We start from the raw sequence: 25,741 nt of genomic DNA on the forward strand, positions 1-25,741 counted from the left end.
GGGCAAAACTTCTAAGCGTTGTTCCGCTTTTCTGTTTCCTTCTTTTGCCTGATTAGACATCTGACCCGGTACAGGCTTCAGGCGAGTTGGCAAAAACCAGTGCGAGCAGGAAGAATTAATTAGTTACCGCAAGTAGAATTTTGCGTGATTGCACGTCTCGGAGGCGCAGATGACACACGAAAGGATTCAAACAAAGGACTCCACGTACCAGCGCAACATTACGTATAACTGGCTGTTGTTTCAAAGGAGAGCAGTGAAATTTTTTCAACCGAATACAAATATATGAAGAATACGGGCTATGAACGTTCGGTTAGGACAGGTCTTTCTCTAGCTCCGATCTCGAGTGAGCCACTGCAAAACCGAGCAGAACTGCTAGCCACCGTTTCCCGGGCCACTGCGCGCGCCAACACGCTGACTTTCGCACACGTCAAAGAGGCTCCTACACAGTAATTTTGACACTCGGAAGCTGTCCTTCCTTTCTTACTTTTAAATCTTGGAGTTCTCGTCACCGAGTAGAAGCCCCGCTGTGCAGCACAAGCAATCAAAAAAAAAAAGGGGGGGGGGGGGGTTCGCGCACGCGGTGGCCCGGTAATTTCCGACCGCGTCTGGGTCCCATTAGAGTTGTGGGAGAGAAATTGAACTCGGGGTGCGAGCCACGGTCTCGCCACGCGACACCCAGCGTGACCCCACCGCGGCCGCCGCCGCCGCCGCTGCAGCCGAGTCCCAGACGGAGAGCATCACGTACGAGCTGGCCTCGCGTCCGGACCCGGGCCTGTTCGCGCGCTTCTTCGGCGAGAAGGGCTACCAGAGGGGGCGGCGCGCCGCGCACGACGACCAGCCCGCGGCGGCCGCGTCGCGGGACCCTGCGTCGCCGACCCGACGCACGTGGGCGTCGGACGCCGACTGGAGGGCCCAGATCTCCAACCTCGCCACGCACGAGAAGAAGTGGGTATATATATACGCAATGCCACTCCGCGGTCCCGCTCAGTGTTGGGTCGGCGGGCCAGCTGCCCCTTACATGCGCACCAGAATGTCTGTGTGTGTGCGCGCGCGTATATATATATATATATATATATATATATATATATATATATATATATATATATATATATATATATATATATATATATATATATATATATATATATATATTGAGAGAGAGAGATATGATGATGAATGTGGTGTTTTATGGCGCAAGGGCCAAATGTGGCCAAAGAGCGCCAGGCCGGTGCTAATGCATGAGTTCGTAGTGGAGCTATGAATTACGAAGGGTAGATGTTACGGTGGCTGTAAAGGGGCCTAGAAACAGTCGCTCGAAAGTGCATAAAACCTATACGAGATAAAATTACGCCCATGGTTAATGGGCTGCACAATGGACACGAAAGATACATTGTGAGATAATGATAGTATAGTGAAATATGTCATAGATACACATTTGCAATAAGCACTGTTGTCTTAACAGAGCTCTTGATATTGAAGGGCCTGGAGTCGTGTGCTATACAAGACTACCATCAGAGAGAGAGAGAACGAGAGAGAGAGATACAAAGATGGAAGAACAAACACGTAAACAATGAAGCGATAGGCACACAAGAACACGCAACTCAAATAGCAATCTCAAAAAAAAAAAATTGTAGATTGCGACTTCACATGCCAAAACCGCAAAATGAGACTCGTCATACAGTGGTGGGGTCTCTGAATTAATTTTGACCACCTACAGGGTTCTCGCACCTAGAATCTATGCACGCGACAGAGCGCGTGTTTGCATTTCGTCTCCGTCGATGTGTGGCCGCCGCAGCCGGGGTCGAACCCCCGAATTCGGCGGAGCAATACCACATAGCCGCTAAGCTATATGTACCGCAGTGATTCAAGCGGCGAAGCGCGACTCACAGGACTGCGAAGACAAGTGCTTAAATGACGAAGCGCGAAACGCAAGAATACAGGGAGAAGTAGTGGGATACAAAAAAAAAGAAGTATGTGTTTTAAGGACAATACGCGCGCCGCGGTAACATAACGACAAGCTTGTCAATGCTGAAGCGTAAGACACAAGTATACAAAGTCAAGTATATTTAAGAGGAAGCTTTGGCTCGGGTACTCCTACATAAATGCATGTAAAAAGAGAATTCGTTTTTCTCGGCAACCACTGCACCAAATTTGGCGAGGTTTGTTGCATTTTAAAGAAAAACTTAAGATCTAGTGGCTGTTGGTATCGAATTTTTTATTTAGATCGTTACTTTCTTAATACAAATTGGCAAAAATCTCAGTTTCAGAAAACGAAACTATGAAGTTTACAACTATAACTCAGCAATGAAACTAATACCACAATTATGTGAACTGCATCGAACAGAACATCTAAAGCGGACAAAATTGATATGTCATAAATGAGGCTAAGAAAGCTTATCAATATGGAAATACAGCTTTTGCAGAACCCTTGTATACAACGTAACGAATTCACGTAAGATGTAACTTGACATATCAAATTGTCCGCTTTCAATGATCTAACGGATGCCGTTTACAGAACCGCGATATCTATTTTTCATGCAGAGCTATTAACTAGTAAACTTTGTGCTTCTATGTCTTTCGAACTTTCGAATTTTTCAAAATCTTTTTAACAAAATTCAGGCCTTAAATCGAAATTCGGCTTCCAACAGTCTCTAGAATTTAACTTCCTCTCTCGAATCCAACAAATTTCATTGAAATAGGTTCAAGGGTTATCTCAAAAAAGCATTTGTGCGTTTTACTTGTATATGAATAGGCAGCGTCGGAGTTGGGCCCGAGCTAAAGCTTCCAGCCCAGTAGCAAATTTTGCTTATACGCCGGAAGTCGTCACGTGCCCTCTAAGGAGTGTTGCACGGCAAGAATTTTTCACATTGGTTCGTTAATAGCAAAGGTACAAATATCTGAAGTGCCGCGAACCCATGATTTCAGGAGGCAATGAGCGCCACCGCCGCCAACACAGACACTCTTTGCACATTCCCCCGTCTAACCTCCGCAAGCGAAATTCCTTCACTACGTTTGCTTGTGGCGAACTTCCGCTGACGGTCTCGCGCGAGAGCTGTTGCGCTATATTCCCGTTTCGCGCAGTGCACGCAGTGCACGATTTTGCGTGCTATACGAGAACATTTCGTTAGCGGTATAAGTCAGTGCCACAATCGCGAGCACTCAGGCAGACGCGAGAGGATGAAAGGAGGCGCTGGAACACCATACAAAATGACATAGTTCAAGCAGACGGCAAAATGGCATAGAACAAGCAGACGAAACGGAAGTACACCTCTCTTGCTACGGTATACGAAGTAAAACAAAAACACGCAGACGTTCTGTTTGCATGTTTTATTATTTCTCTAAATTTTAATTCGTCTAAAGCAACAGATTAAACGAGTAACTGATGTTGCCTCGGATAATTCTCGAAGTCCCGTGTAACCGCGAGTGACGTCACAGCACTGCCATGTACGTAGGCGCACTTGTGAGACTGACGTCGACGAACCGGCTGGGAGCACGGCGCCCGCGATGTGAAGGTCAAACGGCGTTTGGTTTGAAATTGATAACTCTTTCCGCAGCACGTAGGGATGTAATACTTAGCAGGCACGATCGTTAACGCGCATTGTATGCACTGATCTTGTGAGCCCAAAATGGCCAGACCTGGTGCGGGGCCCTTTAAGTGACGAAGCACAATACACATTAACAGAAGTACTTAAGGATCAAATCACGAGATACAGGGATACAAAGTCAAGCATTTCGAAGACAAAGCGCGAGACAAAAAAAATGGAGGGATAACTACATAAATTAGCAAGCACCAGATACGCAGATGCAAGGTCTTGCGCCGAATAATGAATGTCTCTGTGTCCCTTGGGCCGGTGTTTCAGCAATGGTATTTATCTGCGTCCCTTGTCAACAAGTCCCCTTCGAAGCTCTATCATTTCAGGGGGAGCGACCTTATAACGGTTCGGAAGGCGAACCGCTCGCTTGGCTTGGCGTGATTGGACAGAACTGCGTTTTCGTCAGCAAAAACGCCATTCTGACCAATCATGCGAGGCCGAGCGAACGGTTCGCTTTCCTAACAAGATCGCGCCCAGGCTCCCATCTTCCGGTGTACCTCTGTCACGGATAAAAGGACCACGGTAGTAATTCTGGGGCAACGCGCGAGACACAGGGACCTCTATTCTACGTTTCCTGCTCTACGTTTCGGTGCGCATATACTCCATCAAAACGCGTACCAGCTATCCCTGTTTATACTGCCCAGCACCATGCATGCAGACAGATGAATGAATTATTCCAGCCACTTTACAAGTGGTCGTTCCGACGTCACGCGATTCCTACATGTATTAAAAGGATCCTGCTCTCCCAACGTAGAGCGCAGACGGCCGCTGGGTGCTGATGATGATGATAGTGACAAATATTGATGATGATGGTGATCACAGAGTCGACAGCGGTTTAATTGCGTGATAAAAGCGCGTGGCGACAGGCCCAAACAGAACGACCGCCTGTGATAATTTAGTTGCAGATTGTTTCAGCAAAGCCATACAGTTTCTTTCGACACTGCCTATATGGTTCCCGTCCTTTTAGAGTACTTTTCGCCTTGCCATCCTCGTAGATGGCGCCCTCTCCCGTTCTCTTAGGTCTATTTAGTTCTTGGCAAGCAAAATGACTGCATTATACTACACGGGACGATACAGAAACCTGGCACTGCTGTACATCTTCGGTTGGGCGTTACAGATCTTTAACTGGCCGTCCGTCAAGCCTTGCGCAGTACAGAAAAAATGCAGCTGGTAAGGAGTTTGCGCCACGTGACTATATGGCAGCGAGCGGGTAATCTGAAAATGCGGCAACGCGAGAAGTTTCGTAAGTAAGCAGATGGGTACTATACACAACCTGACAATACGAAGACGTGGCAGTTCTAAAACTCCGCTATCTGCAAGCATCGTGCCGGTGTATTCCGATTACATCATTGCAACGCGATAACCACCGCTAAAACCACCACCGGAGCGCTGTCATAGACGAGAAATCCGGGCCTGTGACCCGAGGTGATATCATCTTCGATTTGCCCCGCGCTGTTCTTGATGTTGGCTAGTTGTGCTAGTTGCTTGTGTTGGCTGGTTGGCTATGGTGTGAAGTTTAGTGCTAACTTCACATTCTACGGCCACACTACCAATAATTAAGTGCAGCGTGGGCAGAATCGAAAGTGGTCACCTCTGGTGACAGAAGTTTCGTCGCGAATGATTACCGGCGTCGCCACTGTGACGATACGGTCCGCAATAACAGCCACACGAATTTAGTAAGGTGTTAATTGATCTGCACGAGTTGGAATTGCGAATAATATGTGGTAGCCATCAGTGGATGGAACATAGAGAACTCTGTCCTAGTCGTTTTTTGTCTTCCGTGCTTATATGCTGCGCTGATGCCTACCACGAATCCACGTGAAACGTCCAAATGCTTGGGGTATACCGCAGGTCCCGGAAGTCGGCCAAGCTGCTGCTGGCGCAGCAGGCGCTCAACCGCCTGCGGCATTGGACGTCCGGCCACCACCACCACCACCACCACGCGATGACCACGGATCCCAACGGAGGATCCCCGGTCAGGCAAGACCTCATGGACGACGCCAAGTCGGCCGAGGAGGCCAAGACGCTCCTGCGCAGGCCCCGCGCAGAAGACTGTCCAGAGGTGCGCGCGCGAACATGTATAGCGTCGCGATGAAAAATAAGGTATCCATGTCGACATTAGAGCTTCCTACAGAAATTACCAGAGGGAACCGTGGCGCCATAGTGTGTACTGCAAGTATGGTGGTTCCGACAGCATGGGAATTATGGTTCTAGCCCACGGATTTGCGTGAACTTAATCATTCTTTTTCTGGCTCTAAACGGCATTGCGACTCTGAAAATGCATTTTCAACATTATATCGCCATATCTAAGTGCAGCAATTTGTAAAGATTCAGCGTATATGCTCAACATTACTGCTCTCTGCGTTCTGAAAAAAAAATGGCACTGGTTCAATATTTATACTAATATATGCATTCGAACGAATTGTGACGCCAGGGCCGATATACGGAAACGATTCCTTTTGCTCGATACGCGAAAGCGACATTTAGCGACGCCGTACGCCAGACAAGTGCTGCTGCGCAGGAGGAACAGCGCCTACCAGGCGTCTCAGAACGCTGGCGCGACGAGGAACGCGTTACTGGCGTGACCAGAGATGAGAATTGAATTCGTGTACTAGTAAAAAGACTAGCAGGGAGAGTCACGTAACTATCTCGAAAATATGCAAGCGGTGATTTCATGCCGCCGAGCGCGCGGAAAGCAGAGGTATATAGAGTGGGGCGGTAATTTTGTGGGGCCAAGTGGGTGATGGAGGGCCGCTCTGACAAGAGCGCCGCTATAAGAGCTGCCACGTATACCAAACAATGCCATAAAAAGTCCGGCCACCACGTAACGCCTCTTTCCCGAGAATCAGCGCGCATATGGGTCCCGAAGGAAAAGAAGGGAGGCCTCTTGATGAGGTTGGCTTGCCGAGGCTAGCTGGCTGACGTCATACTCGCTCCAACAGCCTTACTTCGTTCCTCCTCGATTGCCCGTAATTCGCATGCTGGCCGAACAAACATCCCGAAGATATCATCGACAGATTTCCCTCTAGTAAGACTTATGTATAACTGTAGGAAAAAAAAAACATGGTCTCCGAGATCCGCACGCCACCGGATCTCGTAGGCCATGGAAGAGGCTGTATATAGTGGGCTCGACGAAAAAAAAGAAAAGAAAAAAGAAAGAAAGGAAAAGAAAAAAAAATGGTCTCGCACATTGTCGCGTATACGGCAGGCCTACTCGGAGGACATGTCCACGGTCGCCAGCGGGGGCGTCGGCTGTGTCGCGGGCGCCAAGACGTCATCGTCGGCCGGCGACCTGCTGCTCGGGCTGGGTCCGACGCACTTCAAGGGCATCTCGCGCAGGGTCCAGTCCAGCACCGCCGTGGCGGTCAAGACGCAGGACGCCGGATACGCGAGGCGAGTGAACCAGCGAATTATTCGGCTCGAGCGCACGTGCTCGCGAACAAAATGCTTGTCCATATTTCGTCTCACAAAAGAAAGAGAGAGAGAGAGAGAGATTAAACTTTATTCGAGAAGCCTAGTCCCGGTTAAGAGTTTTAGATTAAGGTACCCAACCATTCGGGGAGCGCAAACCGCCTCGCGTATACAAAGGAACGCAAAGGGACCACTGCAGTGAAGCTTGCGTCGCCAAGTGCTCGGGAACCCTAATCTAAAACTCTTTACAGTGCAGCGCAAATAACGTGCAAATAACGCCAGTCCACGAGGTAACAATCCGCGCCTGCGCGGAGCTGCTGTCATGTATCTACAACAAAAGAAAAAAAAAACGGAACGTATTACAAGCTGCTATTTAGGATGTAAGAAGACAGACAGAATTTTATGTAACATATGACTACTATACCCTATACGTCCCTGCAACAGAACCGAAGCCGAAGCACGGAATTACGTTCTATTGCGTACTGCGCGGTACACACCAAGCGCATGGAGGTGCCTGAGCACGCCTCGTACCTTTCGTTCCACTGCAAGTTGATTTGAGACGCGGGCGAGAGAGAGGGAGGAATTTACGCAATAGACGGCAGGTCACCGTCTCTGGCCTGTTGCTCCGGACTGAGGAAAAGGGACGGGGAGGCCAAGTAATGATGATGATACGAGAAGGAGGTGCGTATATACAAGTCCACTAGTTCCGTCATCTCTAAAACCGTTTGTCTAGTATAGTGGATTACATAATGGACTGTTCGAGTAGTGAAATTTCCGAATCGGATACCAGTATCAGAGATAAACGACTTCCGAATGCCAAATCAAATACCGGACATTCTTACCATTTCTAAACTAAGTGCAAATATGAAGTTCGCGTGGAGTTTGCTTGGTAAGAACATGAGGCTTAATTTAGTCCATCATTTGGCGCATGTACGTAATACGGTTCGTGACTCGATTGACTCAAGCAACGCAGATGACGATTGCCGTTGTGTGGCAGATACACCCCAAAAGGTGTACTTTTGTCTACACTCTTGCTAAAAAAAGTTTGCACCCTTTGAGGTGTATATCTGCCACACAATAACCGTCATCTGCCTTGATGCGTTTCCTTTCTTGAAAACACCGCGCCCGCTACTTTCCTGTCGGGAATGCTATGTCATGCTGATAACGCGCATGCCGTTCATTACTGGAAAGTACCGGACTCGCAGCGTTAAAGAAAGGAAACGCGGGCAAGACGGATGACGATTATCGTTGTGGGACAAGATACGCCCCAAGGGGTGCAACTGTGTATGTCAAAAGAGAGTGTGTCAGTGGTGTCTTCACTCTTAAAAAAATTTACACCCTCTGGGGCTTATCTTGTCCCACAACGATAATCGTCATCTGTCTTGCCCGCGTTTGCTTTCTTTAACGCTTCGAGCCCGGTACTTTCCAATCACGAACGGCATGCGCGTTATCAGTGTGACGCAGCATTCTCGACAGGAAAGTAGCGTGCGCCGAGTTTTCGGGAAAGGAAACGCAAGCAAGGCAGATGACGATTATCGTTGTGGAACAAATATACACCCCAAAGGGTGCAACCGTTTTGAGAGTATTATGTGGATTGAAGAGCTCCGAGTGAAGTTTAGAGGCGCGACACCGGCGCTGGCGCTTACCCGAGTGATACGGACGGAGGAGGAAGTGACGCAGTGTACCCAATCTGCTGACTCATCACACGATACGCAGGGCATCCGGCGACTTCTGCTGTCCCGCGGCGACCAATGGCGTCTTCGCACCGGAAGTCCGCGCCCTCAGCGCCGCCTCGTCCGAGGAGGCCTGGTCGACGACGACGACGAGCAAGAAGGGAGGCCACTACTTCGCCTCCAGCCAGAGGTCCATCGACGGTTTCTTCAAGCGCCTCGTCCGAAAAAAGTGACCCTCGCCGAGCAGCAGCTCTCTCTGTCCCTCTGTCTTCCCCGACTGTCCTCTTTCCCGTCTTTGTTTTTTACGTGGCTTCTCCCGACTGACTGTCCGTATTCTGAGAACTCCTTTTCTCCTAATTTTCTTTTCACTCTCGCGCGAGAACTTGTGAAGGCGAGCGCCGCAAAATGATCCTTGTAGTTACGTTGAAACGACTCGTTCCTTGTTCTTGTCCCCGATGCATACGCAGGACCGGTATTATCGGTCGGTCATTTTTTCGGGGATATGCTTTCACAACTGCGTGGACGTGTAACCTCCGACGCGACACGGTAATGACGCACAGGAAGCGGGTAAAGGAAGGGAAATGCGTACACTGAATGAGACATCCCGTAAAATGCGGTTTTCTGAGAATGCAGCCGACAGACATTGTGGAAATTAAGATCTGTTCAGGAGGGTGGGAGCAAGGAGACCACAAGCTTAGACCCATCGGCTTCACGCACGATTGGAGAACTGAGGAGTGAGAAAAGAATGACTGCAACTGCCCTATGAGCCTTTTTTTTTCATGGGCGCCGCCATATTGCGTAGGCAGTGGCGCCATCTATGGGCAGTCGGCGTGCTGGCTTTCTGTGGCGCTTCAAGTTCCTGCCCTGTTTCAAAAGGAATAAGGAGGTTTACTGCTGGCTTGGGCGAGCTCTCCATGCTGTAAGCCAGTTAGACGCTCGGCGAGAGTTTCTGGGGGCTGTTTCGCACTAGCGCGGTCTATTTAGTTGATAGCTTTAGGTGAGCGGACGCGAGCGGCTTGCATACGCAACTAGGGGCCACGGCACTGCGCATGCGCAGACCAATACGTCTGGGTGTGCGCAGACGCAGTACCGTCGCCCCTAGTTCTTGCCTACGCAAGCCGCTTGCGTCCCCTAACCTAAAACTCTCTAGTGTAAAGTGGCGTCTTCTGCATGAGAAATGGTCCTGTGAGATGTGCTAATGGCGCATTAAGGCGGCATGGCCGGTGTTTCTGCTGGCTTTTAGGCGGACGGAGCAGCCAGCGCGATGCGCTCAAGCCTACAATCAGCCTCGGGGAACAGTTGTGTAGTTCTGAAAATACTATACACGAATGTAACCTTACTGCACCATTCTCACTAATTCTAACTCTTCACCGTGACTACAGCGTAACAATATTATTTGCTCATTTCACGGCACACTACTGAACATCAAGGTGCTGTCAATTGGGGCAGCATAATGGCGACAAAGAAAACAATCGCCAAAACCACAGCAGTTTGTTGGCTTCTTTCTCAAAATGGCCCATACACAATATGGGTGATTGGCCGAGAGGCAGGCAATTTTACAAGTGTTTAGTAAGAATATAACCAAAATAAAAGCTATAATATGAGAGCGTGCGCACGAGAAAAAAAAAAAAGACAGATAGAGATAGAGAGAGAGAAGTAGAAATTAAAAGAAAGCTATAATTAATTTTGAGATTACATAACTCTAAACAGAGAAATAAAGTAACAGAATCAACAGGTAATTTTGGAAATCTAATAAGGTAATCGTTTTGTCCTCCCAACAAAGTTGTAAATTTCAAGAATAAAAGCGTCTCTGTAGCTGCCAGGGGTGCAGTCTACGTCTAGGTCAAAGGGGTGTGTTGCATCTGCCGAAGGGCCATAAAGGTCCAAGCATTAAGCATCGGCTCAACACTCAGGATCCCCTTTTCTCAGGACAAGGCTAAGCCACACACGGCTAGACGCGGGAGGGCCCAACCCTCGTGTGCTCGGGTACGTGGTGTCGCAACACACCAAACGCCTGCCGACGCAGACGCCCCTGCGGGGAGACTTACATTTATAACTAAATTAAAAAACACTAGAGGTTCCCCACCAATAAATTTAAGCATGGCTCACTTTCATATACGCCAGAAAACATAGCAAGGATTCGATGTAATAAGGTTATAGAATGAATTACATTTACAAGTGGATGGGGAAACAGCGCCGCGGTAGCTAAATTGGTAGAGCATCGCACGCGAAATGCGAAGGTTGTGGGTTCGGTTCCCACCTGCGGCAAGTTGTTTTTTCATCCACTTCAATTTCAATTAATGTATCGTTTCATTACTTCATTTATTAAGCACAAGTAATTTCCCCTATGTTGTCCTCGGTGTCAGTGTTTGTTGGCTTCTCATGATTTACCTTTTTAGTAGCAGATGACGCTCAAGTAGCAATTTTGTCAGCCGGCCTGCCAATGTTTTTGATAGAGTGTGACAGCATACTAGCTCACGTTGGTTCATTCCAAGCAGCCTCTGAAATTCGGACAACATTGATTAGCTGATGCATGTAGCACAAACGAATACTTAAGTTAGAATAGCAAAATAATAGCACATTGGCTAGTAACAGCCTTAAGCTGCACTGGTTTATGTCAAGGAAACAGTTTAAATGTGATAGCTCGCTATTCAACAAACAAAATGCACCTTATTTTGGCTTTGTTTCTTGTCTCAAATTTACTGTCATTGTTTTCCCTCTGCAGCCAATTCTTCCAATGGTAGCTGTGAAGTGCTTCATCCAAGGCTTTCCTCTTAAAGTGAGAAAGGTAGAATGTCATATGAACAGTGACAGCTCACAGAGAACTTCAAATGCGACCTGCAAGTGAAGACAGGTGCACTGGAAAAAAAAAAATATTCGTATGCTCAGAACCACAGAAATGGAAGAATATGGAGACTACATTGACTTCACACTGCTTTGTGACAACAGTGCAAGCAACAAAGCTGTCTTGACAGTCACATGGGTTAATGCAGTGCAGAAACAATTCAGTAAAAATAGAATGAAGGCGGGCTGACGATTAAGGTATATATTGCTTAAACAATTTTTAAAAATAATGTGTATGCATTCAACCAGAACATTACATGCAAAAGTAATTTAAAGCGCACCATGATTTGTGGATAGGCTTTTTACATTTCACACAGGAACACTGAGAAGAGTTGCACAGTACTAAATTTCTTAACCTTGAAATTGTAATTTTCATTTGGTTAACTTGTAAAATGAGGTGATTTTTTTTTGCCCTATAAATAGCATGCAGTGCCCGTCAGATTTTTGGACCGCTCTAAGAGTTCAATTTTCATGAAATGTTGCATATGTATGCTTATGAGCTGCTGCTGATTTTGTTTTACTTCCTGTTAAAGCAGCATAATAAATATCCGCTCATCACTGTCATTATTGTACAAAAGACCTAGTCATCGGCTGCATGCGGCCGTTACCTTCGGTGATCACACTGCCTGCCATTGTTGTTATTTGCATTACCTTCATGCCTAATAGTTGAGCGGACACACTTCCATGAGCTAAACGTGGGACCACTAGCAGTTTCTCTCTCTCTCTCTCGATTTGGAAGGTAGATGAACGGCGTTGAGGCTACCTTCATGCCATATTTTTGTGGTTTCGCTTACTTTTCGTGCGTAGTCGCAACCTGCGAGTGTTATTTACGCAATTATGAGTAACTACAGCGCATAGTTATGAATATAGCATCGCAACCGCATATTCCGTCGGTAACGCAATCGCACAGCTCCCGTCGTAGCCTGAAAGCCAGTACCATATTCTAGTTGCAAAAGGGTAGAAAAAAAGACGCTGCTAACAATACCTTATTCGCTGGCGCTAAATGTGCTTTCCAAGTCGGTTTACCAACACGCCCAACAAATGACAAACCTAAAAAAAAAAAAAAGAACTTGCAATCAGAAACTGGCTCCGTCAACAGCTCCATGAACGCGACACTCCGAAACTTCTTAACTGACGTTAGTGTGAAGAAGAAGACGCGCCTCGCGGCACAGACACATCGCCAACGCGCGGCTCGGCTCCGCTCGCGCTGTTGATTACTGTCGCCTTTTTTGGACAGTGCTTCGGGCTGTCTCGCCGTTCCCGGTCGCTGCGCTTTTGCCTGAGGAGCCGCCAATAAACCTCTTCTCAATTGGTGGAGGTGCTGGGACTCAAACCCCGCCGCTTGTAACCCTGGAGCTGCGATCAAGAACGCTATCGCCCGCCATGACCGACAGCTCATCCCAAACGGCGCCGACGCCACAGTCCGTCACTTGCACCGGCGTTGCACGACAACGCGACCCCAAGATCTTCAGCGGTGCAGACGACGAAGACGTAGAAGACTGGTTGGCGTCATATGAACGGGTGAGCGCGCACAACAAGTGGGATGATCCAGCGAAGTTAACCCACGTCATCTTTTATCTGGCTGGTGTTGCCCAACTCTGGTTTCACAACCACGAAAGTGACTTACCCACATGGTCCATCTTCAAGACAACCTTTACAGAAGTGTTCGGCCGACCCGCTGTTCGCAAACTGCGCGCTGAACAACGCTTGCGCGCCCGAGCACAGCAGACGGCAGAAACATTCACGAGCTACATTGAAGACGTCGTGGACCTGTGTAAACGAGTCAACGCGGCAATGCCCGAAGCTGAGCGAATTCACCATATACTGAAGGGCATCGATGACGGCGCTTTCCAGATGCTTCTAGCCAGGAATCCGCGCACTGTGTCTGAAGTCGTCAGCCTATGCCAAAGTTATGATGAGTTACGGAAGCAACGCGCTTCGACTCGGCGTGCTCTGGGCAGCGACGACTTGGTGGCAAGCCTTGACAGCACGTACGACCCATGCTCATTACTTCAACGGGTCAAGGACTTCGTGCGTGAGGAAGTTGCCCGCCAACTTTCTTTAGTCCCCTTCACTCAGGAGCCCACCTCCCGTCTTCCAAACACGCTCCGCACTTTCATCTCCGAAGAGGTCGCTCAAGTTGTCCCTTCCGCACACCATCAGCCGCCTGCAGCCACGAATCTCAACTCTGCTCTGGCAGTGCAGCCTGTCGCGACTCCTCCCACCTATGCGCAGCCAGTCCTGCCTGTGGCTGCGCCTCTTACGTACGCGCAGGCAGTACGCAGGCCTCCGCCTGCGTCTTTCGCGACCCATTCCCAACCGGTGCCACCGGAAGCCCATGCTGCATCTTGGACCGCACCGAGAGCTAATCCTTGGAGGACGCCTGATAATCGTCCCATCTGCTATTCTTGCTGCACTCCTGGACACGTCGCCCGATATTGCCGACGTCGACCTCAAGCGTTCGGCGACGCCTCTCGGCCCTACCAGTACGGCAGCCAGCCCTTTCGCCAATACGCCACTCCTTCCCACCAACCGTATGCTCGTGCTGACCTTCCAGAATTTCCTTCGCGTCGCTCGCCATCCCCTCGCCGACGCTCGCTCTCCCCAATGCGTCGGCGACCCGCACCACCTGACCAGGAAAACTGAACGTCGCAGTTCACGAGGCAAGAACTGCGCCCCATTCGAACTGTCTAAGTCCTCGCGCCTGTCCTGCTAACGTGGTCGAAATTAGTGTAGAAGGTGTTCCTGCATTCGCTCTTGTGGATACCGGCGCAGCCGTTTCTGTGATAGCCGCCAAACTGTGCCGTTCGCTGCGCAAGGTGACCACGCCGCTTTCTGGACTGTCGCTTCGTACGGCAAGCGCTCAGCACGTCACTCCGCACGCAGCCTGTACTGTACGTGTGCTTATTCACGGCATTGTTTACATAGTGGAGTGCATTGTTCTTCCCACCTGCTCGCATGACGTCATCCTCGGATGGGACTTCTTATCCCGTCATAAAGCCGTGATCGACTGCGCTCGCGCCGAAGTTGAATTTTCCCCTTGTGACGCACCCTTGCACGAAGATTGCGACCGCCCTTCTAAACTTACCGTGCGCGAGGACACAGATATTCCACCTGGCTCCTTCGCTCTCGTACCCGTCTTTTGCGATGCCATCACTGATGCAACGGTCCTCTTCACACCTTCCGACGTCTTCATGAGCCGTAAATCTCTCCGACTACCCTTCGCAACACTTGACATGGCTGGCGGCTGTAGCAATATATACTTCTGCAATCCCCTCTGTGCGCCTATTACATTGCTCGTTGGTGAATGCCTTGGCATCGTGGAACTCCTCGACTCTTCGTCTTTGGTTGACGTCCCCGGAGACTCTTTTGATGTCGACTCCGGCCAGTCGTCTTCGATTTCCGCGCTTGAAGAGACGTCCAAGGATGCATTCTCGAGTGCCATTGCCGATACCCTCACACCTGCCGAACGCGCCGACCTTCTTGATCTCCTGCACCACTTTAGAAGTTCATTCGACGTTTCACAACCTCACTTGGGCCGCACGTCGGAAGTGCAGCACTACATTGACACCGGTTCACATCAGCCGTTACGTCAACGGCCCTACCGCGTCTCGGCCGAAGAGCGTCGTGTCATTACCACCCAAGTCGAAGATATGCTGCGCCGTGACGTTATTCAACCCTCGCACAGTCCCTGGGCATCGCCTGTCGTTCTCGTTCGCAAGAAGGACGGGTCTATTCGCTTTTGCGTCGACTACCGTCGGCTAAATAAGGTAACGCGCAAAGACGTCTATCCTTTGCCGCGCATCGACGACGCCCTCGACAGTCTTCAGGGAGCAGAATTCTTCTCGTCCCTTGACTTGCGTTCGGGGTACTGGCAGGTACCGATGGCTGCAGCCGATCGCCAGAAAACCGCATTCATTACGCCTGACGGCTTATATGAATTTAACGTAATGCCGTTCGGGCTTTGTAACGCCCCTGCCACCTTTGAACGACTCATGGACAACACGCTGCGTGGCCTCAAGTGGTCCATATGTCTGTGTTACCTCGACGATGTCGTGGTTTTCTCGCCTGATTTTCCGACTCACCTGCTCCGCCTCAGACTTGTTTTGACCTGTCTAACGAACGCTGGCCTCCAACTCAACCTCAAGAAGTGCCGCTTCGCCGCGCGAGAGCTCACCATTTTAGGCCACGTTGTGTCCAAGCACGGCGTTCTACCCGATCCTGCAAAACTTCGAGCAGTCACCGAGTTTCCGAAGCCTCAGACCATCAAAGAACTTCGGAGCTTTGTGGGCCTATGCTCATATTTCCGGCGCTTTGTTCGGAATTTCGCATCGATCATGGCGCCATTGACTCAGCTTCTGCGCGGTGACACCACCCTCTCCTCCTGGTCCCCTGCATGTGACTCCGCCTTCGCTACGCTGCGTCGCCTTCTCACCTCCCCACCTATTCTTCGCCATTTCGACCCGTCGGCTGCAACTGAGGTACACACAGATGCCAGCGGAGTCGGTCTCGGCGCCGTCCTCGCCCAACGAAAGCCAGGCTACCCCGAATACGTAGTCGCCTATGCGAGTCGCACGCTGACGAAGCCTGAGGCCAATTACAGCGTGACCGAAAAAGAGTGCTTGGCCTTAGTATGGGCACTTGGCAAGTTCCGACCATACCTGTACGGGCGCCCCTTCGACTTGGTCACAGATCACCACGCGCTTTGTTGGCTTGCCAACTTGAAAGATCCCACTGGCCGCCTAGCCCGTTGGGCATTACGCATCCAGGAGTACGATATTCGCGTCGTATACCGCAGTGGGCGAACGCACTCCGACGCCGACGCCCTGTCTCGTTCACCTTTACCTCCAGACTCGGCCTGCGGAACAACTTCCGCACACTCCATCTCATCTCTCGACATGGACTCCTTTGCCACCGCACAACGTCGTGACCCGTGGATCGCTTCTCTTTTCGACTATCTTTCTGGATCATCGACCATCCCTGTATCCCGAACCCTCCGACGCCAAGCAGTTCATTTTGCCATTCGTGACCAGCTGCTCCACCGACGCAATTACTCTCCTGAAGGCCGTCGGTGGCTTCTCGTGATTCCCCGCAGCTTAAGGTCACAAATATGTGCCGCTTTCCACAACGATCCACAGTGTGGCCACGCCGGAGTCTTCAAGACGTACGAACGAATTCGCCACCGCTACTACTGGCGCGGCATGTACAATTTTGTACAAAAGTTTGTTCGGTGCTGTCTTGACTGTCAACGCCGCAAATCACCGCCTTTACGCCCGTCTGGTGCCTTGCAGCCGCTCCCGTGCCCTGCCACACCCTTCGATCGCGTCGGCATCGACCTATACGGCCCGCTTCCTATGACGCCAGACGGCAATCGGTGGATCGTAGTTGCTGTTGACCACTTGACACGCTACGCCGAAACTGCTGCTTTACCAAGTGCTACGGCACGGGATGTAGCCTTTTTCGTTCTACATCGCTTCGTGCTTCGACACGGCGCACCTCGAGAACTCCTCAGCGATCGAGGTCGCGCCTTCCTCTCCGAAGTCGTCAGAAGTTTGCTCTCGGAATGCCGTATTATTCATCGGACAAGCACAGCATACCATCCCCAGACTAACGGACTCACAGAGCGATTTAACCGCACACTTGGTGACATGCTGTCGATGTACGTGGCATCTGATCATGGTAACTGGGACCGCATCCTTCCATTCATCACGTTCGCGTACAACACCGCGATCCAGGCCACTACGGGATTTTCACCTTTCTTCCTCCTGTATGGCCGCCAGCCTACGCATACCATCGACACGCTCCTTCCATACCGTTCTGACGCCTCCGAGTGTCTACCTGTGTCTGACGTCGCCCGACAGGCCGAAGAATGCCGCCAGCTAGCGCGCTCCTTTACGGCCGAGCAACAGCAGCGCCAGAAAGAAAACCGCACCGACACGCTTCCGAACACCACCTACGCTCCAGGCGTTCTTGTGTGGTTGTCTGTGCCTTTCCAGACTCCGGGGCTTTCCTCGAAACTCGTCCCAAAATTCGAAGGGCCTTACCGAGTCTTGGAGCAAACATCTCCGGTGAATTTTCTTATTGAGCCACTGTCACCACCTGAAGACTTGCGCCGGCGTGGACGTGACATTGTCCACGTCTCGCGTCTCAAGCCCTACCACGACCCTCTCCCTCCTGATTCTTAAGGCGCCAGGATGGCTCTTTTTGTCCGGGGGGAGATTGTGAAGAAGAAGACGCGCCTCGCGGCACAGACACATCGCCAACGCGCGGCTCGGCTCCGCTCGCGCTGTTGATTACTGTCGCCTTTTTTGGACAGTGCTTCGGGCTGTCTCGCCGTTCCCGGTCGCTGCGCTTTTGCCTGAGGAGCCGCCAATAAACCTCTTCTCATTAGTGCCGTTCAAATCTTGCACCATGGTTTCCACCAAATTAAGAACCCTTCATCTTGAAGGGGCAGATCAAGAGTACAAAGACAGAAGGCAAGGAAACTCACAAGACCGCGCTGACAGCGTGCTTCCTGCCTTCAGTCTTTGTCGTCTTGCGATGCCCCTTCAAGATGAACGGTGACTTGCCCAACGTCGATTCTTCTACAGGAACCCTTCAATCATATAATAAGATCACTTACCGAACCGAAATTAAGCGTTGTTCTTGCAAACACGGTCCGTAGTTCTCCACTGGACAAGTGTCACTTTAAGTAAGCGAAGAGCACGAACAAAACGCCGCCACTGCTGCATAGAATACCGCTGCCAAAAGTTTTAAAATCGGCAAAAAAGAGCGCGAAGCGGCACTGTTGCAAGTGGCGCCACGATCGCTGCTGGCGCTGCGCTCGCCTAAATAAAGCTAATCTTTTCTTACGTTGGCATATGTTCGCTTTTAAAAATGCACAGCTATCTTTTTTGAACAGCTTTCATTTTGTTTTGTTTTTACTTGCTCTTTATGTACGTTTTAGATTGCGTCCCCCCCCCCCTCCCGTTTCTTGCGGGCTGCAAGTCGCAGCATGCCATCGAAGTGGCGCCAGATTTGAACCGGTGAACGCGCTCGCTTCGAAATGTGCCCAGAAAATCTACGAAGAATTGACTTCCGCGCGCCCTATTTGTGGTGCTGATTAGGCTACAAGGGGTTTCACATGTCCTGTCAACGCGACTATCCGCTCAGCTTTTCCTTAGCATGCCGGCAACTTCCCCGATTACAAAACTGACCGCCGCCCCCTCCCCCCTCCCGTCGCCCCATTCACTCTATAAGGCTGTCCAGACTTTTTCCTACGGGGCAGATAATACTGCGGGGAGACTCTGTGCCACATTGTACCACCCTCGTGATCGGCCCAAGGTCCAAAGGAACATTTCCTCTGAAGGAGGTCCTTAAGAAATGTTGCTGGAGTGGCAGCAACCGCTCGCATGGAAGTGTTTTATGGAGTTTGGCCCGCGCAGGATCCCTAATCGAATACACCGAGCAGAATGTCCTGGCAGGATGGCCTGCTTTCCAGAGAAGATTGCTTAGTGCACCGCGGTCCAGAAAATTGCGTTGCAATTACACATTATACCTGTTGCACCAGCAGGCGAAGATCCGAGCTGCTATACGGAATCCTCCTTAAGGTGTTGTTAATATTCGAAATAAGATGTGTTGAGTCATTAGATACGACAAAGAAGCAGCTACGTCAGCTTTCTACCGGTAAAGGTAAAGCCAGCGCTGGCCTGTGAATAGAAGGCTAACTTGAAAATTACAGGTCGATGTTCATTTCCTATCGCTGAATATAGTGATGGCGTGTTCTCGCATAAAACATGCGTGGCGTCCAGGCTTCATCCTAAAACCAACGGCACCAGGATACGCATGGTTACACGTCAACCAGGATCTGTAAAATCAGCCAACTTACATTCGTGGGGTGTGCAAAGAAATCGCTCCCTAATTTTCCTCCACTAAAAGCGAATGTTTCTTTTTCTTTTGCGTTAGCATTACCACCGTTAGTTGCACTTCGTTCGACGAAGAGGCGGGACATGTCGAGTGTGCTCCTGTACAACCATTTGCAACGTGGCGAACGGGGTCTAAATCATGCTTCCGGGACGTCGAAGGGTTGCGACGTAGCGTTAACGCGTTTCTAAACTAAATCGACCACTAAATCGCCACAACTTTTTTATTATTATTATTACATCTACATAGACCCCTCCGAGGCCTTACGTGCAGAATACACGATTCAATATGATGCGCAAGCCGTAGTGGGAGGACGCCAGACGTACTTTAGACCACCTTGAATTCTTCAACGTCCACCCAATGGACGGTACACGAGCGTTATTACATTTTTTCCCCTTTTTTAATTCCGCCCCCATGGGAATGCGGCAGCAGCGGTCAGGATCGAACTCGCGACCTCGAGCTCAACCCACGGCGCCAGCGCGGCCGGTCATGCTAATATGGCGGTGCTCCAGCTTCAATTTTGGGACGTCATAACCACTCCAGAAGTGTTTTTTTTTTTTTTTTTTTACAACTTCCTTGGTTTGTTTGCAGACGAACAACAACAAAATGCTGTTGCATTCATCATCGTCATACTATCGTCGTCTTGTTTCTGTCACACACACATACACACGCGCGCGCGCTTGCCTTATACTTTACCTTATACAAAAACGTTTGTCCGTCTGGTGAGCCTTCTAGGAACTCCAAAAGATGCTGGATAGTCATTCACAGCCAAATGCATCGCATCAGAATGATCCCCGCAGTGTGTGGGAACGGCACAATTTAGTTATTTTTGCTCTTTTCGCCTTTTTAGCGTGTGGTTAATATCGCGCGTGACGATGATTTTCGTTACAAGTGGGCACATTCAAATTTTAGTGGAAAAGCATTGCTGCCTCTCCCTCACTGCGGGATATTTTTTTTTCTCTTTTCTTTTCCAACGTCGTATACAAGTCGGTCATTCGATCAAGACGAACAAGTGCGTTTCGACTGAGTGGCGGTGCAAGCACTCGCTCTACAAACCACGAGTTTGTGCCGAGCGTACCTGCTGTATTTGCTCAATGCAGTTGCGGCGGTATATCCCTTGGGGTTTGCCCAGACGCATATATATGACCGGCGGAAATTCTGGTCTTGCAACATGTGTTTTCTTCTTAATTCTAGAAATGCCATGACGAATTAATATATCATTTAAGTTACGAATAGTGGTTGTTAAGATGTCTGGATGCTTGCGGAAATCCGATGAAATCTCGTCTGGTCGGAAAGCCTCACGATGAACCACGCTACAGGCGCGCGCCGACGAAGGTGAAAGTTAGCATTTACATGAAAGTATTTGACGTTTCGGCTCTGCATCCACGGCTTCCGCATGAAGTCGACATACCGTATTTTTTTTTACATTTGTTTCGCCTGGTCGGTGTTTGTCCCCCTTTATCAAAACGTTGTCACATCAAACACCCGATCGAGCGATCTTGACATCGGAGGAACGCCGTTCAAGGCTATCCAAAAGATTACAATATAATTACACATAGTAACAATCTGGGGGGGGGGGGGGGGGGGACTGAAAGGCGGAAGCTGCACGACGCTGTGAAAAGCTTGGCAGGAGACTCATTCTGTCTCGTTGCAGAAGCCGGTTGCTTGCAAGCGGACAAGATAAAAAAGGACTCCGTCTGCTCGATACGCGTCACAAATGGTTGGCACCGAACCGCGCGTTAATTTTCGCCTTGCCTTCCCTTTGACAGTAAACTCTCACCAGTAGCGGCCGACGTCACTGCTACACTGCTCAAGTGTTCGGGCAAGATGCCCATGAAACGACGCCGCAGGCTCACTTCAGCCTTTGCACAGAAACAGAAGACCTTCGCCGCGTTTCTCCTATCCGTGCGAACGAATGTAGCCCAACGTTACGAAACAGTGGCGATCTCGCTTCACAGCCGGACAGAAAATAAGCCCCTTTTTAAACATTAAGCAGATGTCCGCGCCATCTAAGAGTGAAAAACTAAGGCAGACCTTTCAAAAGTGCTGCATATTGTAGCGGATTTTAGTTTGCCATTTATTTAACAGGTGGCATGACAGTCGGCTAACTCCACACTTTATGGAGGGACTGGGTTGCGTTTGTTACAACGGGCTTATCGTGCGTCTCACAGCGTGCTAGATTAGCGTGGCGGCTCCAGACGGACGCGTCTGGCCTGGCCGGCCTTGACCACGAATACCCGGTAATGGCTCCCCGCGCGCGCGCGGGTGGGAAGTGGGTTAGAGGCGGCACGAGGCGGCGCGAAGAAACAAATCAATAAACCACTTGACGGGGTTTGGTCGGCTACAGAGTGCAAATTGCGCAGTGGCAACGCGGCCCGCGGATCACACGCGGCGATTTGGCGAGGCACGGCGCAAATCTTGAGGCGATTCAACTGCGCAGTTAATAGGGTCATGGTTCGTGCGCGCCATTTTCACGTGCGCATTTCGGTCGCGAGAGAAAATAACTGCCCCTCGATTGTGGCAAGGACGCTCAAGGCGGATGAAACGGAGTCAATAATTCGACGCCATCGCTGCAACGCCATGTTTTACGTACGTTGTACCACGGCTCACACGGCGCGTCGCTCATGGTAAATGGAGTGGGGGCGTGGAGAGCGGTGGACGAACTTAACTGGAACGCAAATACATTTCTCGTCGCGCATCGCATTCCTTCTACGTGGATGCGCTTTGCAAACCGGCCAGCCCATGTGTAATTACTAAAATGCGATGGCGCCTAATGCGATTGGTTAAAATTAACCACCGTAATTTTGTTATTTAGCCAATTTGATTTCTCGTACATGCAATGTCCGCATGGTAGAGCAGTCCAGCTCAGAGAGCACAATTAAGTAATCCGCAGCAGGCGATTTCCAAAACGGTTCTGTTCAAAGAAAAAATATATATATAGAAGGCTTTACAGTGCTCATAGGGTCACTTCAACACATCAGACAGATAAAACATTCTACACGCTGTATGATCACTAGCAAAATATAATTCTCACAGACAATATCTTGAGGAAGACGAAGACTGTGTTATCTCTCATTGGAGTCACTTGACTCTGAAGCTTACTCTATGTGAGACCTACCAGCTTGACTGAGCACTCTATATTTGAACATACTGTGACTCAAACTAAATATAAACTATATACAGTAAAACCTTGATATAACAAAGTTGGTTAAACTACCACTTTGCTAGGTTGGAATTAGACCTTTCATGCGAATTTTGTTATGTTGAAATTATGTATAAACACACCTTGTTATATTGAGGTTCAAAATACACGGTCTTATACGGACAATGGGTTACAGAAAAGTTCAATATTTAATTATATTGGCGATTTCATTCTATCAAGGTTAAACTGCATAAGCAACAGTGGCCAATTTTGCACAATGATCAAACCCTGTTGACAAGCCTTACCAAGTGCATTATGGCTACTTTGTGCCAAGTCCTCACGATAATTTTATTATTTTGCCAATTATTCGCTTCGATACCTTGTGCAAGTAAGCCAGCTGAGAGAGTAAGATCTAAAAGGTTCAAACAACGGTCTCACGAGATTCAGCAATTCCTTTCAAAATAGTACTCGTCCAATGCATGCTGCACAAGCAGCACAACATATGTATAAGAAAATGCGTAAAGCCCTTTATTTGAGCAGACGTCTCAGTAGAAAAAAAGAGGCATCCCTTGACTTTAAGTCACAACTCGGTCACATGTACGTGTCACATCATGGCACATAAGAAGAAAAACAACCTCAGCTTCCTCCTCTTGAAGCAACAGTGCCATCAGAAGCTGTTGACGAGGTCAAAGGCTCAGTCTGCACTTATACCCTTCATAGCAAAAAAACGAAAGGACACCACAAGACGCAAGTTTTCGACCAAGCTCAGATGCTAACTAGATGCCACATCAGCTTGGAGGCGCCAGACCCTTGCTCACAAGGAAGGCATCAATTTTGGGCTCCCGGCCCAGGAAGTTCCTCAGGAGCTCTTCAGCATCCTGCATCCCAAAAAAACACAAGTCAGGCGCTGGCCAAGTGTAATGAAGTCCAAGTAGGCCAGACACTCGCATTGTCTGGTCACGTCCTATTCTATTTTTGCAGTTTTTAAACAATTTCGCAGTCACTGCATTTAATGAAATTTAACGCAGCCTCAATTCTAATGCACACCATATTTTTCATGGTCAGGAATATAAAATACAATGTCCGCAATTAAACTGCGCAGCAACAAATACAACAACAACGACAAATTTGAAAATTTAACTCCGGGTTGTTTCCTTACTGGATTTTCATGGTAAGAGAGCGAAATGGCGAATTGTACTTTACGTATAGCCACAGGAGATCACTCATTGTTGCTGGTGGAGGTTAGAAGATGCGATTCAAGCTTGGGGAGGAGAGGGGGGGGGAGGGATAGGGACATGATTTATTGCAGTTTTGGTTTCATGCTAGATTCTAACGTGCACATCATATCTTGTGAATTTTAGTGAAAGAAGCGTATTAGAATAGAGTAAATCTCAGAATAGAATAATCGCAGTTCTACACCTAACAGCACAAGCATCTAGTTAGGCACCAGCATTCTGACAGCATTGCAGACTGCACAAAAACGTCAGCAAGATAGAAATACCTGAAGGTTAAGAGCCATTTCTCGACATTTGATTGAATAAGTACAAACTGTGTTGCTCTGTTACATTTAGCATAACAAAGAAACACTGGGGCTATGAACATACTGCAATTGTGGATAGTTTGGGATTAACCCATTATGTCTGCACGTAACCATATGGTCCCATTTTCCACACTATGCATTTCCATTTATCATGAAAGAAGTAGATGGCACAGAGGCAGAATTTGTGTTTAGAAGACTGAGACTTGCTTTATACAAACTAATATATGGCAGGATGTGTCTAACTGTGAATGGTAGTTTTTTTAGAAATGCAGGAAAAACTCAGTCCTTAATGGGTTAAATTTTACACAAAATTTCTCATGTACTTTATATAAAATGCTTCAAATTTTTTCTGCAACGTGTTTACTTGGCTCCTAGTGCAACATATTTCTGTCCATAACTGAATGCAACAAACATGTCAGCTTCTCGTCCTAAAACTTGCCGACTAGTCTAATTATGGCGATCTGCATTTTCCTTATTTTGCTTTCAAATATTTTTAAACTCAGGTTCACCTTAACTAGTGACAAATCAAAAAGAAACCAACAAAGCAACAATTTTTCTTGCACTAATTCTTCCCTAACCATTTCAACAGTTAACGAATTCGAGAAAGTAAAGCCTGATGAAATACAATGTGGGAAACTTCCCGTTCCTTGAGGAAGCAAGTCCAACAACTAGTACGCTGAAGAAGCTGGTCTTTCCTATGACTAATGGCAGCTACAGCTGCTACGAGTGGCAGTTGACAAAAGGATAGAAAGTTGGTCGAGTTGGCAGGGTAACATGATCTTGGATTGTAGCGTGAAGTGACACGGACACAGACAGGAGCAGACAGGACGAGTTGACTCCTCACCTTTGTCGAGCCAGCCTCAAGAATCTGCTTCCGATAGTCCATGCCGGTCTTGGGGTTCAGGATGCCCTCCTTCTTGAAGCGTGTTTCAAACAGATCCATGCTGTACACTTCACTCCACTGTTGGGATGGTGAACCAGCAGTTGACGTCAATGAGCATCGAATGAAGGGGCAAAGAACAAGACAAACACAGGAGATAAAGCAAATGTTGGTAGAGGGCCACTGACATCAAGACTGACTGACTGATTGATTGATTGATTGATTAATTGATTGATTGATTCATTCATTCATTCTGGTATAAAGTAACACCAAAGAGAAACACCAAATGAGTCTAGACTGTCAAAGTATTCCCTGAAAATTCTCTATATTTGTTAACTCAAGTGGATAATAGGTTGATTATCAGAAGAGAATAAAAGCTCGTTACTTTAAAAAAAATCTTTTTTTACTTTAACGCTGGAACCCAAGCACATTTCAATGCATATTTCTGTATTTGGGCTTAGTTGGCTCAATACAACTTCGTGAAGCTAGCCAAGTTCAATCTTTACCTCCTTCAGAATAAATGTAGTCCACTTTTACCGATAAACAATTAACCAGGCCGTAGCAGATGCCGTCAAAATTTGCGACACTACAGCGAGCTGTTGTGGGAACCTCAAGGTGGCATTGCCACCCGTCTTTCGTTTTTACGGCTTTTGTGGCTTACCAAGCATCTTCTCATAGTGAGAGTAGCCTTTTCGGTACTACTGAAGGGTAATTTACTAACAATTCCTTGAAAACGTTTATTAAAGGGCCCCACTG

General features: G+C 48.7%; 2 protein-coding genes and 1 long non-coding RNA gene across 5 annotated transcripts in view; 1 reads left to right on the forward strand and 2 right to left on the reverse strand.

Moving 5' to 3' along the window:
* The window catches only part of LOC126518268 (uncharacterized), a 29,690-nt gene extending 22,472 nt beyond the window's left edge, over positions 1-7,218 (forward strand). Inside the window, exons 4-6 of one of the 2 annotated variants that reach the window (XM_072285620.1) lie at positions 680-945; positions 5,445-5,655; positions 6,802-7,218. In XM_072285620.1, the coding sequence (XP_072141721.1) occupies positions 680-945; positions 5,445-5,655; positions 6,802-7,206 (882 nt within the window). In that variant the 3' untranslated portion in view covers positions 7,207-7,218. The remainder of the gene's footprint in view (positions 1-679; positions 946-5,444; positions 5,656-6,801) is intronic. The other variant, XM_072285619.1, reaches the window with a different exon arrangement.
* A 29-nt stretch (positions 7,219-7,247) lies between these two features.
* On the reverse strand, positions 7,248-11,701 carry LOC140214261 (uncharacterized). The gene is made up of 3 exons (XR_011891232.1): positions 11,347-11,701; positions 11,069-11,178; positions 7,248-7,332 (listed from the first exon to the last, which is right to left on the reverse strand). It is a non-coding gene; the product is annotated as an uncharacterized lncRNA (long non-coding RNA).
* Positions 11,702-23,070: 11,369 nt separating this feature from the next.
* The window catches only part of LOC126517361 (thimet oligopeptidase-like), a 46,698-nt gene continuing 44,027 nt past the window's right edge, over positions 23,071-25,741 (reverse strand). For both annotated transcript variants that reach the window (XM_055064495.2, XM_050167068.3), the window contains exons 15-16: positions 24,950-25,066; positions 23,071-23,443 (exon numbers count right to left, since the gene is read on the reverse strand). In XM_055064495.2, the coding sequence (XP_054920470.2) occupies positions 23,354-23,443; positions 24,950-25,066 (207 nt within the window). In that variant the 3' untranslated portion in view covers positions 23,071-23,353. The remainder of the gene's footprint in view (positions 23,444-24,949; positions 25,067-25,741) is intronic.

This window comes from Dermacentor andersoni, chromosome 11, assembly GCF_023375885.2.
Source record: "Dermacentor andersoni chromosome 11, qqDerAnde1_hic_scaffold, whole genome shotgun sequence".
Classification (NCBI taxonomy): domain Eukaryota; kingdom Metazoa; phylum Arthropoda; class Arachnida; order Ixodida; family Ixodidae; genus Dermacentor; species Dermacentor andersoni.